A 17,228-nucleotide genomic window follows, 5' to 3' on the forward strand; every position below is an offset into this window, starting at 1 on the left:
CCTCTCTCCCTCCCCCCCCCCTCCCCCCTCTCCCCCCCCCACCACACAGCTCTTTTCAGGTGATAAGACATTGGCTTTTAGCTGGTAGCACTCTCTAGATCTCTAGATCTCTTTGAACGTTCATCGTACAAATCCACTGGGCGGGAACAAAGAATGTGAAATGTTGCCCCTCATGTAGCCCTGCACCTGCACTCAGTGAATTCTCCCCACTCGAAAGGGGCTGAGGAGCACTGGGAACAAGACATTAATTCGACATTTTGTGGCGAGTTTGTAGCCCTGCAAAACACTTAGGAATTAACCATTTTGAACAAAGTTTTCAGGTCTCAAGTGATTTTTCCTCTTTATTAGGTATCGGAAAAATTTGTGCTCAGTTAGAAACATGTCAGATCATAAGCACTGTGTACATCAAAGGTTTAACAATATCCGCAGCTAAAAAACTTTGAAGTTGAATGCCATGAAATGTTGACACAATAGGTACTTTCTTGAAAGATTAAGAGGTGAGCCATCTGATGTATTTTTTTCTCATTTTTCATTGTTGATAGCAGTAGGCTTTAGCATTGATTGCAGTTTTACAGTGTAAGCAAGCTTATTTTACACTAGACTTTTGAGTCAGTCAGTGTAAAACGCAGACTGCGGACTGGGAAGTAAAATGAAGACTGAGGGTAAAATGCAGACTGCAGAGTATAGACTTTTTAACTGAATGATGTTACCATTTCCACCACTGAGACCTAACTGTAAACAGGCAAACTGGAACATTACTTAGGCTAACCTGAGTGATATCTAGGCTAACTGGAGTGCAGTCTAACTACCTTTCTCTACAGTTAGCCTAAATAATCATGTTTTAAGATCAGCACCTGATACTCCCAGAGGGGGGAGGCACTCCCATATAACAAGGATGGGAGTGCTCGTCAGAAATTTTGAAAAGAACCCTACGAGGTACCAAGATCCTACCTTGTGGGCGTGGCTTGAAATTTTTTTTCACTCCTAAGAGGTATCAACTCTAAAACGAAATGTCATCTCCGGTCATAATTTTTCGGCCCAATACCCTAAAAGGTACTGTAAAAGCTCCTGCTGTGGGCCTTTTCAGGCTTAACACCCTAAAAGGTACCACCACCGCTTTTTTAACCCCTAAAAGGTACAACGAGCACCTCGTCCTTTCTATATGGGGTCTCCACCCCAGGGCTGATACTAACACACTAAGTAATTATGAAGTGAGTAGTCTTCAGTCTGCATTTCACTAGAGCTCCGTCTGCATTTTACCCTGGTCTGCAGACCACAGTCTGCATTTTATACTGACGATTTTCAATTTGCTTGCCAGCAAAGTGGAAGTGTGAAATCTGAACATCTTTGTACATTACTAAATTACATAAGCCATCAAAGAATATTCAATTGTACAGTCATTCCCATGGCCCTTTCATAAAATAACCACAGAATCATTACAATATGTAAGCAGTACCATCAGTACAGAGTAAATGATGCAGTGCATAACTTAGTATCTTCAGAACATAAAGGAAAAAGAGTCTACTCCCATATACAATGTAATTAAATGTTGGGTGTTAAGACCGAGTTTACCAGAGGACCAGGCAGGGGTGATACATGCCATCTCTCCTTTTTGGATGTGACTTTGCCAGATTGAAGGAACTACCCAACAACTCTAAAAGACAAAGTGGGCTGGCTTTGGGATTTTTCCCTTAGGAGTAAGACCACCCCCCTGGTTTTTTGCCCAAAATCTCAAAAATGTCACTAAAATAAGCATCAAATTTAGACACCACTCCTGCTTACAGAATGCATTGAATGTTATTGATATTTTACACAAATATAGATTAGACCTATCTTAGTTCACACCAGGAGTTTCAAGTCATTTGAAGTGGCAGGTGCCAATCAAGGATTGTCATTTCCTACCCATGTCACGCAACATTGAGCTATAAGGCAAATTAGCTCAAATTCTGACTCAAATATTGCTTAAATCCAACTTTCTAAATCAAAACTAATTTTACCACAGTTTAGAGTCACCCTTGGCCTGATGAAATTAAGAATAAAATTTTTGGCATCTGTTATTTTTTGGCAACAAAAGCTGTTCAAACAACATGACAAGAGACTAGTTTTAACAAAGAGACAAGGGCAAAATCTAAAAATATTAGACATTATAGAATCAAATTATTAAAGTTATTTCTATGTTAATGTTGTTAACAAAGTCTTTGAATATTATTTAGGGCAGTGGAAGCTCAATGAATGCAAAACCCTTGGCAATATCCCTTAACCCTCGGATGTACAAGACGGGGGGGGGGGGGGTGAATACCATCCCCCAATAAGTTTTTTTTTCAAAATTTTGAAAAGATGATTTATTCTAAGGGGCTGAAACTTTCAGTAGCTGTGCATTTTTCCTTCACGAATATTTTGATATGTCAATTGTGTGTCCACCATCTTTGACATTTCCATGGCAACTGCTAGTTTCATGTGGGTTTGGCCAAACATCAACTTTTTTGACATAATTCTGCAGTTTTTTTCCAGTTTTCTTCATCAAATTCCAGAAATTCACCAGTTTGTACATTTCATAAGTAGTCTGGCTTGATTTTGTATCAATTTCCGTTATTTTTTTACTTTTTAAGAAAAAAGTAAAATCCAAGATGGCAGTGAAATGATGTCATTTGGCAACCAACATATATGGTATCATTTTGTAGACCAAGCTCAGGGCTATCTAATTAATGTAAATTTATTTCGCTGGCCCTAAACAGAGAGAAAGCCCAAAGGGGTTCCATCCACTTCCCCCTTGCACCATGGTGGGCACAAAACACCTAAATTATATTCGTAAAATCTAAATATGGGAATGAATGGCCATGATATTAAACTTCTAAAACATTGACTACTTAGATGAGAGTTTTTCTGGGCATATCTTACTTTTTATATTACTCTTGAAACCCTGCTCGATTTTCATGGACAGGTCACATGCTTGATGTTGCAATTGATTATTGTCAACTATTACTTTACAGTCAGCATACAAACTCATCAATCCTGACAAGTATTATTCGCTGGAATTATTGTTTGCCCTCATATATCAACTCTTGAGCTCACCCAATGAATATCCATTTCATGCGAATCGAGTTAAAAAACATCTTTGACTTTTTTAACCTTGCTGCATCAGCTGGCAAATAAATCTTAATTGATGTAAAAATAAACATTGTGGATATAACTTTGAAAGCACGGGAACAAGAACCAAAGACCTTTGTCAGCGGTAAATAACATCACCAAGTGGTAATTAATAGTTTGTTGGTGTTATTATTAATTATTTTTATTTATATTTATTGTTATTATTTATCATTAAAAGTTTGTTGTTATTATTATTTATTAAATATTCCTTTATATAATTACCTGTAAAGCAAACATGCTCATTGTTGTAAATATGTCCAGAGAAGTCAGAGAGCCCTTTAATTGTAGGTCAGTGCTCAAGGGATTTAATCTCTATTTATAGATGTGCACACTCCAATGTTAAGAATGGCTTTGATGTTTAGCTCAATTGTAACTTTTTTTGAAAGAAAAGCGTGACAATACGTACCGGATGTCACCTTTGTTCGCATCTCATCCTCTCACTTCCCAGCTAAGCTAAGTGCATATACATGATAAACTTGACTTACTGACTTACTTACTTACTTACTTACCAGCCTTAGAGAGTGCACAGGCATTAAGATCGTCAGATATGATTTCAGTGATCCACAGGCTGGAAAGGATGTCTGTGACAGATGAATTGCCACAGTGAAGAGCCATGTGCCTCGTAGCATAAATGAAGGCGACAACATATAAAGTGCTAGTGATACCCTATGGTGGGTTAAAGGGTGCCAGGCAGATCAATAATATTGTCAAGACTTAAGAGCCAGGCCGGGCCATGAAGCACACAATATCTGGGATCCTGTCTCTAAAAGTTTTTAGGTTTGAGAGTGTAGAAGGCTTATGATGTGGGTCCTGGTAAACGTTTCACACCTGCACAACGAGGAATGGATTTAAAAGACCTCAAGGGCCTACAGACTAGGGCGTAGAGCAGCCCTTAAATGTACTGTGCACAAGAGAGACTGCTACTTTTAGATCCAGGAGTTTGACAAGTGTCAGCTCCAACAGCCTCAGACTAGGCATAGTTAATAGAAGGGGATTATTATAATACTCAACACAGTTCTTTGTTGTGTGTTTTTGTTCTCTTTTTTGGCCTTGAACTTGCACAAAACACAATTGTAGTATACTACTGACCGAGGAACTAACCAATAGAAACGTTTTGGTTATGTAATTCATGCATAGTGCATGAGCGCAAAAAATTATGCACGGTCGTGGACCTTCCAACACAAATCTTGGCATCTTTGTTTGCTCCTTTGATGTTTGCTGGGCTTCATAACCATTCCCCTCAATTAACTATGGTCTAGGACCTTGCAGTCTATTGAAGAAGAGTCCCAAGTTGTCAAAGCTACGAGAGTGTATTCCTCCTACCCTGAGGGATTCACAAAAACATACCAATATTTTGCAGTCTACAGAAGCACATGGATCAGCGGGTAAACACCTAATGAGGTTAGAGAAAGAAACGGCATACACAGTGTGAAAATAAAATGGGTTGAAATCCCAAGCGTCCTTTAGTGATCATGATCCACATGAGAAATCTCAAAGGGATGGGTCTGAGGAACCCACTTTTCTCAGAAAGTGAAAAGAACATTCCTGGAAGGTGAGGAGACAGGACGAAAATGTAGTGGATGAGTGCAGTAAGATGAGACTCTGCAAGACAGCAGTGGCAAGAAAATGTCCAAGAAAGAAGAGTAGCTTGCTGCAGACCAGATAGCCCAGTACTTTTGCAGGTTGTCTGTGATGTACAGAAGCAGCCAACTCACCATACACCAGGCTGATCTGAGTCCTTCTCAAGATTAAGCAGAAGAGATCTTGAACACGCTTGCAGTAGGAAAACAGTACTACTTCCCAGCTACTTAATCATCCACCATGTAGAATACATAACACAGGAATAGAATAGAGTGTAGAATATGTAACAATGGAGGTTACTGAGCAGAAAAAACGATAGCCGAGAGCCACTCAAGCTCCTTGAGTGCCTAGAAATATTCAAAAAGTTCAACCAGGGCCAAACCTTGCTAAACCTAAGGCACTAGTGCTGTGTATGTTGTCTCGTGTGCTCGCTTGGACCTTACGTTTTTCAGATAACTTCAGCTACTAGATCTTCTCAACGCTCAATTTTTTCTCAGAATTGCAATTTTTTTCACACGTCTTCTTACTCGCAGATATGCAATTATTTGTAATATTTTGTGCTAGCAACTTTGAGGTATAAAATTTATCTGCGGCTAATTCAGTATAGGAACTTTCAGAAGAAAAACGCTAGCTGAAGCTCAGTCTTACAGTGCAAGTATTATATACATGTTTACCAAGATTAAACTCATCACAAATAGATGAGCTTGGGAACTGGTGCCTTAAAGGTTAGCAGAGTGCCAAAGCCATAAGCCGCTAGGAGGTATCCATGGCAACCCTGGAAAGCAGGAACCACCCAATGAGCGTCCGCTAACTGGCACCGTCACACTGAAAGAAATTCAGTGGAATCTACTTACCTGGAGAATACTTACCCTGACCAAGAACAAAACGGGAGGGAGGAGAGGGTGCAAGAATCTGCAATGATTCGCGAGCAAAGCAGTGCAACTGATCCGCAACAATCAGCAGAATACACTACAACAATTATGCAATGAACCATAAACCCCTCAAGGCCGCCCCACAGGTCATGTACTCCCAAACGCAGAAACCGCTGACTGCATAAGCTCATATTTAACTTGCCTAAATGATATTAGCTGGATGGGCATACTAGCTGGCTGTATTAGCTCGAGTTTAACCTTGCCTAAATGATATTTAGCCACATTTAAACTCATCACAAATAGATGAGCTTGGGAACTGGTGCCTTAAAGGTTAGCGGGGTGCCAAAGCCATAAGCCCCTAGGAGGTATCCATGGCAACCCTGGAAAGCAGGAACCACCCAGATGAAACCCTTCTCCTGGTGCTTGGAGAAAGGAGGGACCTGAGGACAGGGTGATATGGTACCTCCGATCCCCCAAAACTACCCCCAAGCACCAATCAGCTGTTATAATGGGCAAATGCAAAATAAACACATACCTAGGAAGCTAGCCATGGTGGACTGCAAGTCCAAAAGAAAGACCCAGGAACATAATGCTACAGTAACCAGAGATAAGCTCCAAAAGGCGTTCCAGGCAGCGCAAATACTTTCCTCAAGCCAATATTTTAGAGAGGGCAGCTAAGGCATCTGAAAGGGCCCTAACGTAGAGCTGATAGGCATTGCTTGACCAGCGGCCCATGGACTGAATCAAATGATCCGGTACTCTGTTGCGAGCAGCAACAGTAGGAGCCCCTATACGAAAGCTATGGCTCGAGAAGTTACCGGGAATCCTGGCAGAGACCATGATCTGCCGAAGCCAATCCGTCAACACAGAACGTGAGGGAGGCTGACCACTCTGAAACAAAAACAGGGGGCCTGGAGCATCACCCCTGAGCACAAGGTAAGTCATAAGAACATGCACTGCACACAATGGATGCCTACCAACGCCGATGTGAATGAGACAGCCCTTCCGAAACGGATCAGTCTTGGAACCTTTAATCTTAATGCGCATGCATGATGGGGCCAAAGGTGAATCCACCGCAACATCCTGAACTCCCAAGTGCAGAGATGAGGAGAAGCTAGGCAGGTTGGGAACAGTGAACTCGGAAGCACGTAGGAAGCCAAAATATCCCAATAAACAAGCTGCCCAGAACATGCAATGGTCCGGGAGGCGAAGGTCCAGAGACCACCAAATAACCAACATCAAGTCATCAGTAATGGGAAGTCGCAAAGAAGAGGGAGAACCTTGACAGCGCTTGATTCCACGTACAACCCGTTAAAGACGAAGGCAATTCATAAGTGGGTCAGGGAAACCTTGTTCAATATGAAGGGCTCTAACCCCAGACAAATACACCTTGATAGAGGAATGCTGAATGGTTCTCGCAAGAAACGTGACAGAGGCAAAGTGCCCATTCGTCTGCTGGGCATGGGGACCCTGAAGGATGTAACTTGCCAAGCTGACGGCAAAAGGAAATGAACTTTGATTGTGCTGAAGCATATGAATGGCGTGTCGAGGGGGCGAGGCCTTGAGACAAAAAGGAAAAGTACTGTTGCTCTAAGGCAGAGAAGTCAAGTCCGCCAGAAGCTCCGGCGGGATCCAAGAAGGGTGAAGCTGTGCATCCGGGACCAACTGCCTGAAGTCCTGCCAATGAAAGCGAGACAAAGCATCAGCTATCTGATTGTTAATCCCAAGTACATGTAGTGCAGAAAAGGACAAACTATGACGACTGGCTGCAAGAAGCAGGCTGCGCAGTAATTGCATCAAACAAGGTACTTTAGAAGTCCTGGAATTCAAAACATGGACGACAGCATCGTTGTCTGAACAGAAAAGGACGTGCTTCTTGCACCACATGTGTCCCCAAACATGAGCAGCGATGACAACTGGAAAGAGCTCCTTATAAGCAATGGACTGCTGTTGTTGAGAAGGAGCCCAGGAACCAGCAAACCAAAGGCCCTCCATAACCAATTGATCCAGCTGCATCAGAAGCCACCTTGATGTCTGCCTCTGGCAATAAACCTGGGAACAGCCAAAAGCTAACACTGTGCCAATCCGATAAGAATTGGTACCACCACAGGAGGTCCAAGTGAAATTCCCTGTTAAGGCAAACTGGGTAATCCCTTCTGCGAAAACAACATAACAGGTCGATCAAGCGACGTAAGAAAGTTCTCCCAGGCCAGACCACTTTCGCTGCATGATGCAGATGGCCAATGAGAGATTCTAACTCCGGCCTGTTGCACCATTTTTGAGAAAGCCAAGAAGTAATGAGATCTTGCAAAGTGGACAATTTCTCGGTGGGGAGACAAGCAATTTGATTAAAGGAATCCAGCTCAATACCTAGGACCATGAGCACAGTTGAAGGGCCCACACACTTGCTGGGGTGAAGTGGCAAGCCCAAATGTCTGGATACTGACACTGCAATACTCAAGTTGTGCGCACACTGAGATGACTCAGGAGGGCTGGCAGTGATGAAGTCGTCGAGGTAGTGCAGCAGGTCTGGAATCTGGTAAGAATGCACAAGGATCCACTCAACAATGTCTGCTACCGCATTGAAGATGAAAGGAGCTGATCAAAGGCCAAAGGGGAGAGCCAGATCCACATAGTATTGATTACGCCACTTCATCCCCAGCAAATAACGGTCAGATGGATGAACAGGAACATTGCGGTAAGCAGCCTCGACATCGAATTTAGCCATGAGGGCCCCCTTTCCCAGTCGAGACACTAGGCGAATAATTTGATCCACAGTTATGTAGTGGAGGGTAAACTCATCTGGGTTGATCCCATCATTGACACTAGCCCCCCCTGGGGAAGACAAGTCCACAATGAGTCACCACTTTCCTGGTTGGCCCTTCTTTGGAATAACACCAAAGCTACTGACTTGGAGGTTGGGGAAGGGGGGGGGAATCAAAAGGGCCAGCCACCCTTCCCAACGACACCTCATTGGCTAAATAGTTGTCAATGACAGATTGATGCTGGTGCGCAGATGGTTTGTTTTTCTCAGCTTTTGGGCCGGGCAGAAGCCCAATTTGAACCCGTGACGGATTCCATCCAATACAAAATGAACCTGCTGTTGATGGGGATGGAGCTGCAACTCCCAGACAAGCTGCTCCGCCTGCAGAGGAGTGACTGCTGAAACTGGGGGGAGAGGAGCTAGGAAAGGAACACAAATAGAACAGGAGTCAATAACTGGCCCCATAATATCTAACCCCAACCCAAACCCCTTAAGAGCTTCTGGCTGAGAGACCGCAGCAGACTTGGAAATGAAGGTCGGCCGATTTCGCTTAAAATTGGTACACAAAGTCGTTATGTGGACTTATGTAATATGCCAAAGTTTCAGGTTCAACGACCATTTTTTAGCCGAGTTCTGGATATCAGTCCCTCAGGGGTCCCCAGAGGCTGATTTTTAGTCTAATTTTGGCCACTTTTCATTCTCTCTTTTAGCAACATACAATTAATTTCAGACAAAACCAAAACCATATTTGTAACGCCCTATCCTTAGGCTTCTATGGGTAAAAACATTAGCTCACGGGAAGTTTTTGTTAGCCTGTGGCTGTGATCACAACTTGGTCCTATTTGGAGCATATGGGGAGCAACCAGAAATGGCCTGTTTTTCAGGCCGCATATTTTCCATGCCCATGTTTTATATCGTGAAGTCTTAGTATCCCTGCAAAGTTCAGCCCTTAGTTTAGTAATGCCAAGAAAAAAATACTAAGGTTGAGGCTTTTTTACTACGAAACATTTTTAGAGAAGTTACCTACCACGCACTTCCTGTCAAACTCTTAATTACTTTTTACGAGAGATTTTTAGATACCAGCTGCACAATTAAGAAGCAATCAATGATCCCAAAGTAAATTATTTAAAGGAAATATATATTTTCAAACCATAAACTAGAAATTTTCCTACTGACGGATTTGAAACTAAATTTTATGTAGCATTTGTACCCTGTACCCAGGGGACTGGAAGGTGAGGGGAAACTTTATACGTTGATAACAAGAAAAGTAATCAAAATACAATGAAACAAGTTGTTTACTGAGTGTATACGTTAGGTGGGAAAAGCTGAGAAAAAAAGCCTTATTTATGGGACTCTGCCTTGTTTCCATGGCAACCTTGCTTTCTCAGGCATAATTACCCTAAGTTTGACTTTTCTCATCTAACTCTGTTTTTTATTGACGTTTTCAAGGTTTCTTGGGACAAACATAGTTTTTTTGCACCTTTTAATTCCTTTAGTACCTTTTCTCTTCTCCTTTAATTTTGTTATACCTGGCAAAAACGATATTTTGATTTCATGAAATAGTCATGAAATCCAGACTGGTGGGTTCGATATGACGGATGTTTTGAAATTTATGACATTCTAACGTCACGTGCCCTTCATAGCTGACTATTCACCATGATTATAATTTTAAGCCGTGAGTTTTTTTCTCCTTCCCCCTGCCAGAAGATCACAAATACCTTGTGTGACTAGTGGTACCGAAATTTCCGACTTAATTGTGACGCACTCAGAGGTGCTTTCCTTCAAGCTTCCGTCCAAGCTCCTCTTTGGTATCGACTCTAAATAAGAATACTATCGTTACGATAGAGATTGCAATTAAGTAAGCCTCGTGATACAATAGAGGGCCAAATTACTTCCTATTTTCGCCAGGAGATTACATTTTTTGAGCATGACACGCGAAGCGTCTCCACTGTGATTTAATATTGGGCATGTGAAACTACTTAATTCATCTCGAAGCCCTTTCGACTTTTCAAGAGAAACAACATCGAATATGGTGTCGAAAATGTTAGAAATTGAATTGTGGGCAGGTACTGGGTAGACAATTTAAGTTAGAGATATTTTGTTTAAATGTCTATGCAGATGATGATGGAACAACGATCCTTGAACCAGTGGAATGAATTAAAGACATTAAAGCGTGTAAAAAAATCTTTGAAGGTGCAAAATAAATTTATGTCTGATGAAAATGCATGCAGTCACTCTAGCCTTGGATACTCATGGATGCAATAGGTATTACAATGCCGAATGCCTGAAATATGCTATCTGAAATGTCAGCGGTAACCTTCTTTGATTTCTTCAATTTCTTTTTTCTTTGATGGAAAGGGTGCTGACATGGCCTACTTTGGTCACGCAAACGAGTGAATTTTCGGCGGTGATGTGGGCAATCTTCTTTAATTCATACTTTAACTTCCATTCAGGGAAATTGTCAACTCTATGGGAAGTGGCCAGTTTATTACCACCAGTGCCCACTTTCATTTGGCCAGCAGGTGGGTAACATCTCGATCTAACGTCGCTAACGGGAGAGTCACAGCAGCCTCTGGCGGCTTGTTATCTCGTGCCCTGCATATGCCATTCTCTTTCCAAACGGGACACTGTATAATCATGTTTTCAGTTTTCCAGGAGACTAAATTGTAATAGCCAGACTTTTTCGCTCCTCTGCCTTTCAAGCATACTCAGATGAAACAAATTCACTTAAAGAATGAATAGATTTAATAAATTTAATTAATTGATCGCAGATAGTTTCTTTTCTTGTGAATAAACAACCCAGCCGGCAAGATGTCCATGTGCTGGCCATATATTCATTTCACGGTTGCATTTTATCAATTTACGACAGACTGACGTAAACATGTAACGTAGTAACGCGTTCGGATTCTATACAAAACTGACAACTGCCTAGCGCATAGCACGGTCGCGGCCTAATGGTTGCAGGCTGGACTCCAGATCGAGTGCTCCTGGTTACTAGGGCGTTATCATGTCGTCTTGGGAAAGGCAATTTTCTTTCAGTGTCTCTCTCAACCCAGATGTATAAATGGGAGCCGGTGATTATCATCCTGTCCAGGAAAGAAGAGCAATAACCAATTTAAGTTCCAGCAGACATGAGGACTTTGTGGCGACTTACCATACCACCTACACTAAGCGTACTGGTCGTCCTGGGGATTATCACTTCTTTTTATGGAAATTGGAGTTAAGGGCCAGCAATTCTACAGCTAGGGTGCTATAAGCAGTAGTCTTTGAAGGAGAATCCACTCCTCTCCTGTCCTATCTTTGGATATATGCAGTACACCGATTTAGTCTGGATCTGTGCGGACTGAGAAAGCAACAAAAGGAAAATCCCGATAGAGAAAGGGAGTGTGCCAATGAGTAATTTTCTGGTAATTTAGTCAGACATTCAGTGACTTGGCGGGGAAAACGGACTGTCTTGGACTTCCCCAATTTATAATACCTCGGCCGTTTGCACAGGGGGAGTGGGTATGAATAAATATTCTGTGGCATATCCATTCGTTCTTTAGGTTCTCATGCAAGTTGTATACCTGATCATTCTCTGCAGTATCAAGGAGACAAATCTAGACGAGAAAAAACTGAATTCCAAGACAATCATAGCCAGCAAACTTCAGATAAGTTGGTGTGTTGTGACCTCGTCACGTACGGTATGAATCAACCTGAATTTTAATTACTCACAACGATGCACTCACGATCAATTTATCGCTGGGGCTAAGGTTTTTAATGTTGCTTAACTTTTAATGGATTATAAGAAAGGGGCATGCCTCTAAACCTGTAGCCAGGTAAGCATTCATAGTAAGTGAATTTATCCAGACACCTTGCGTAAAGACTGGAATAGTGAGACTGCATTTAATTTTACAATTAGCTATAAATATATGCGAATTTTATTCGAGGTTCAAAGCAATTTTCAAGTGGTGTCATGAGAGACGTTGTGATTGCATTTAGAGTGACTGATAAGTTGTTTTTCTTCAGAAAAGAAGTCCAGCGACTCCATTATCTGTAATTTTCAAGACTTCTTCCACAAAATTTATAACCGTTGCCGGACCAAAATCTGATCGGTCCTAAAAAAATCACATGAAAGTTTCTGATTAACGGTAAGTCTTTTCGGTTAGAATTAACTTCAGAGTCTCTAATTCCCGACTTAGAAGAAAAAAAGGTATTTATCGAAATCAAATGGCTGATTTTTACAGACACGCTTTGTTGAGACTTAAACCAGAAGTGGCCTGGTTAGTCATCTTCTCGTACGTTTTTTCTTAGCAAAAAAGCCTCAACCTTAGTATTTTTTTCTTGGTATTACTAAACTAAGGGCTGAACTTTGCAGGGATACTAAGACTTCACGATATAAAACATGGGCATGGAAAATATGCGGTCTCAAAAACAGGCCATTTCCAGTTGCTCCCCATATGCTCCAAATAGGACTAAGTTGTGATCACAGCCACAGGCTAACAAAAACTTCCCGTGAACTAATGTTTTTACCCATAGAAGCCTAAGGATAGGGCGTTACAAATATGGTTTTGGTTTTGTCTGAAATTAATTGTACGTTGCTAAAAGAGAGAATGAAAAGTGGCCAAAATTAGACTAAAAATCAGCCTCTGGGGACCCCTGAGGGGCTGATATCCAGAACTCGGCTAAAAAATGGTCGTTGAACCTGAAACTTTGGCATATTACATAAGTCCACATAACGACTTTGTGTACCAATTTTAAGCGAAATCGGCCGACCTTCATTTCCAAGTCTGCTGCGGTCTCTCAGGCAGAAGCTCTTAATTGATGCACATCCTGGTAAATAACAAATGCCACGAAAATAAAACTGAAGAAACTAGATTTAATTCAAGCACAAAAGGTCAAGAAATACAAGTGGTAAATATGCCATCCTAAAACGAAGAACAACAACATAGTGTGGTGGGAAATAACAAACATAACACGGCAAATGACAAACAACAATCTGATAGTGTCTATTTGCACCTAAACCTGCAGCTAGAAGTCCTCCACCCTAACAACAAAGTCAAAATAGTATGGGATGGCCTAATGACAATTATTAGAGTCTACTATTTCAATTGCTTAGCACCTGGACTTGCTGCTCGAGTGAGAAAGAGAAGAGTCAGCTTGCTGTTTAGAAGAAGCTCGGGACTGGGTTAGTGACTCGCCAGGGCAAGCTCCAACGCGGTGCGGACCAAAGCAGCTGGAGCATTTGTGGGCAAAATGGCATGATGAAGAAGGAGCAACACAACGGCCTCGGTTCCACGATTTGCAAATAATGTGGGAAGACGAGGCTCCATGTGGCTCCGTGGATTCATCTGACAATTCATGGCCAGGACGGACAGAGGCCCCAGCTGCGTGGAAATTAAACAACTGGACATTTATGGCCAACCAGTCGGTCAAGTTTGTTGCGGCAGCGTGTTTGCAGAAGGCCTGATCATACGCCAATCAAACCCTACCGGCGAACTGGTGATATGTGCGGAGAATCAAAAGCTGGTATTGCAGCAAATCCCTCCACCGCTGAGGGAAGTGGGATGACAAAATGAGGCTGTACACTGAGAAAGCCTCCAGCCAACTCGATATATCTTCAATGTGCTGTTTAGGTTTTTTAGGTGAAGTTAGCACCAACCGACCATTGAGTAGCAATTGAGGCTCAGACTCAGTTGAGACAATGTTGACCGAAAGCAGCTTGTTCAGCTCTACAAACTTCCCAGCCACAATCTAGCTTACGAGTTTCGCTGGAATGGGCGAAAACCCAGGGCCAAGCACGAAAGCCTGATGCAGTATAGACGACTGGGCCAGCGAAGAAACACCGCCGAGAACGAGCAATGTGGTCCCAATAGTGGAATTGGACGAAGAAGTTGCGAGTGCGGGTATTGGCGAGGCAAACGTAGAAGCAAATGAAGGCACAACAAAATTGGGCCTACCTTGCGCTGTAGCGCTCGCAGCAACCGCCGAAACAGGCGGAAAGCCAACGCCAGAGGCTGCCAGGGCTGAGACTTGAGCATCTAGCTGGCCAGAAGATAGAGACAATGGAGGAACGCCCCCAGGCATGGCCGTCTCTGGCACACTCGTGGATGAAGAAACTGGGGGCGTCAATGGCAGATTTGAAGCTTGCTCGGCCGCAAGGGCTTGCTTGACCGCATTGACAACCGATGCCAAGAAAGCGGGAGAAGGCTGATCAGCGGGTTGAGCTTGAGACGTCGAAGGAATGACCGGCGTCTGTGAAGTTGATCGAGGGAGATTTGCATCATTTGAACGTGGTCGAGTCGTCTCAGCAACAGAAACAATGGCATCGAAGGCCACCGCTTGACTATTACGGGTTCACCTGGCCGTCATTATCGTATAAACAAGGATAAACAACAGCTCTTGAAAGAAAACAACGGCAACGAAGAGGCAAGAATCCGCAATGATTCGCGAGCAAAGCAGTGCAACTGATCCGCAGCAATCAGCAGAATACACTACAACAATTATGCAATGAACCATAAACCCCTGCAAAACCCCTGAAGGCCGCCCCACAGGTCACATACTCCCAAACGAGGAAACTGCTGGCTGCATAAGCTCATATTTAACTTGCCTAAATGATATTAGCTGGATGGGCACGCTAGCTGACTGCATTAGCTCGAGTTTAACCTTGCCTAAATGATATTTAGCCACATTTTGCTTGCATGCCTAATGTAGCAAAATCAATATCTCAAGGGTTTTTTGAACTCGAAATGGGGGCAAACAATAGTTTCAGCAAAGAATACTTCTCAGGATTGATGAGTATGTATGCCAAATGTAAAGTAAGAGTTGACAATAATTAATTGCAAGATCAAGTATTAATGACCTGTAATGATTGAGCAGGGTATCAAGCGTAATCTAAAAAGCAAGATAGGCCGAGAAAAACTCTCATCTAACTAGTTAATGTTTTAGAATTTAAACATCACGGCTGTTCATTCCCATATTTAGATTGTATGAATAGAATTTAGGTGTTTTGCACTGTTATTTAACCCACAGACGTGCAAGCTAACTCTTACCCCCACCGTGGTACAAGGGGGAAGTGTTAAGGCACAGCGAAACAAATTTTCATTGATTAGAGAGCCCCGAACTTGGTCTACAAAATGATACCATAATCATTGGTTGTGACATCATATGATGTCAAATGATGTCTTTGACCCGCCATCTTGGATTTTACTTTTTTCTTAAAAAGTCAAGAAATAACAGAAATTAATACAAAATCAAGCCAGAATACTTATGAAATGTACAGATTGGTGAATTTCTGGAATTTGATGAAGACAACTGAAAAAAAATACAGAATTATGTCAAAGAAAGTTGATTTTTGGCCAAACCCACATGAAACTAGCAGTTGCCATGGAAATGTCAAAAATGATGAACACAATTGACATATCAAAATATCCGTGAAGGATGAATGAACAGCTACTGAAAGTTTCAGCCCCTTAGAGTAAATCATCTTTTCAAAATTTTGAAAAAACCTTATTGGGGGATGGCATTCATCCTCTCCCCCCCCCCCCGCCCCCCGCCTTGTACGTCCAAGGGTTAAGGGATATTGCCAAGAGTTTTGCATTCATTGAGCTTCCACTGCCCTAAATAATATTCAAAGACTTTGTTAATGACATTAACATAGAAATAACTTTGATAAACTGATTCTATAATATCTAATATTTTTAGATTTTGCCCTTGTCTCTTTGTTAAAACTAGTCTCTTGTCACGTTGTTTAAACAGCTTTTGTTACCAAAATATAACAGATGCCAAAAATTTTATTCTTGATTTCACCTGGCCAAGGGTGATTCTAAACTGTGGTAAAATCAGAGAAGCACTATCAGATGTTGACAAAATGTTTGGACTTTGGAACAGACAAGTAGACTTTTATCTCCTCAACCATCTGTTGATCTTAGCAAAACAACACATTTACTCCTGTCAAAATAAAGGATTTCCTCCGTCATTAAAGATCTTTCTCGCAAAAGTTTCCTCAGTATATCAAATCGAAACGGTTATTTCCGATTCTAATGGCAAGCGAACATTTCATGACGCCAAGTGGAAGAAATTTATTACAAATAATTGTATTTAGGCCGGCAGCCTAAAAAATGTAACAATTGACGTAGTTTTATTAATATATTAGTAAGTATTTTTGGTATATTAGTATTTTCCTTACAAGTAGTGTTATTAGTAACAGTATTTCTTGTTTTGCTATTTTTTTCATCTATACTAGCATTAGTCTATGTAGTTTCTTCTAAAAAAAGTAAAAATTAGCGTAGTTTTTATTCATTAATATAAATAGTTAGTAAGTATTTTGGGTGTATAAGTATTTTCCTCTTAAGTAGTCTTATTAGTAATAGTATTCCTCGTTTTTTTCCATCTGTACTCACGTTAGTTTATTTAGTTTTTCTTTCTTTCATCTGCAAATGTAATTTCAATTGTTATTGTCACTCTTATTTGTAAACTTATATAAATATCAATAAAATACAAAAAAAATTAGTTTTGATTTAGAAAGTTGGATTTAAGCAATATTTGAGACAGAATTTGAGCTAATTTACCTTATAGCTCAATGTTGCGTGACATGGGTGGGAAATGACATTCCTTGATTGGCACCTGCCACTTCAAATGACTTGAAACTCCTGGTGTGAACTAAGATAGGTCTAATCTATATTTGTGTAAAATATCAATAACATTCAATGCATTCTGTAAGCAGAAGTGGTGTCTAAATTTGATGCTTATTTTAGTGACATTTTTGAGATTTTGGGCAAAAAACCAGGAGGGGTGGTCTAACTCCTAAGGGAAAAATCCCAAAGCCAGCCCACTTTGTCTTTTAGAGTTGTTGGGTAGTACCTTCAATCTGGCAAAGTTTCATC

General features: G+C 41.5%; 2 protein-coding genes and 1 pseudogene across 6 annotated transcripts in view; all 3 read right to left on the bottom strand.

Moving 5' to 3' along the window:
• Window positions 1–17,228, bottom strand: part of LOC110053781 (katanin p80 WD40 repeat-containing subunit B1-like) — an 84,685-nt gene that overhangs the window by 30,465 nt on the left and 36,992 nt on the right. The gene's annotated exons all lie outside the window — the stretch shown is intronic.
• Window positions 540–8,628, bottom strand: LOC149111047 (uncharacterized). Its single transcript, XM_089291727.1, has one exon. The coding sequence runs from the start codon at window positions 6,837–6,839 to the stop codon at window positions 6,249–6,251; it is 591 nt and encodes a 196-aa protein (XP_089147853.1). The 5' UTR covers window positions 6,840–8,628; the 3' UTR covers window positions 540–6,248.
• Window positions 9,815–15,842, bottom strand: LOC149111048 (uncharacterized; annotated as a pseudogene).

The sequence above is a fragment of the Orbicella faveolata genome, unplaced genomic scaffold, assembly GCF_042242905.1.
Source record: "Orbicella faveolata isolate gen_17 unplaced genomic scaffold, um_ofav_v1 contig_24, whole genome shotgun sequence".
Taxonomy (NCBI): domain Eukaryota; kingdom Metazoa; phylum Cnidaria; class Anthozoa; order Scleractinia; family Merulinidae; genus Orbicella; species Orbicella faveolata.

Bases quoted from the DNA above. Each gene is read 5' to 3' on its own strand.
- LOC149111047 (XM_089291727.1), bottom strand. From the start codon at position 6,839: ATGTTGGTTATTTGGTGGTCTCTGGACCTTCGCCTCCCGGACCATTGC.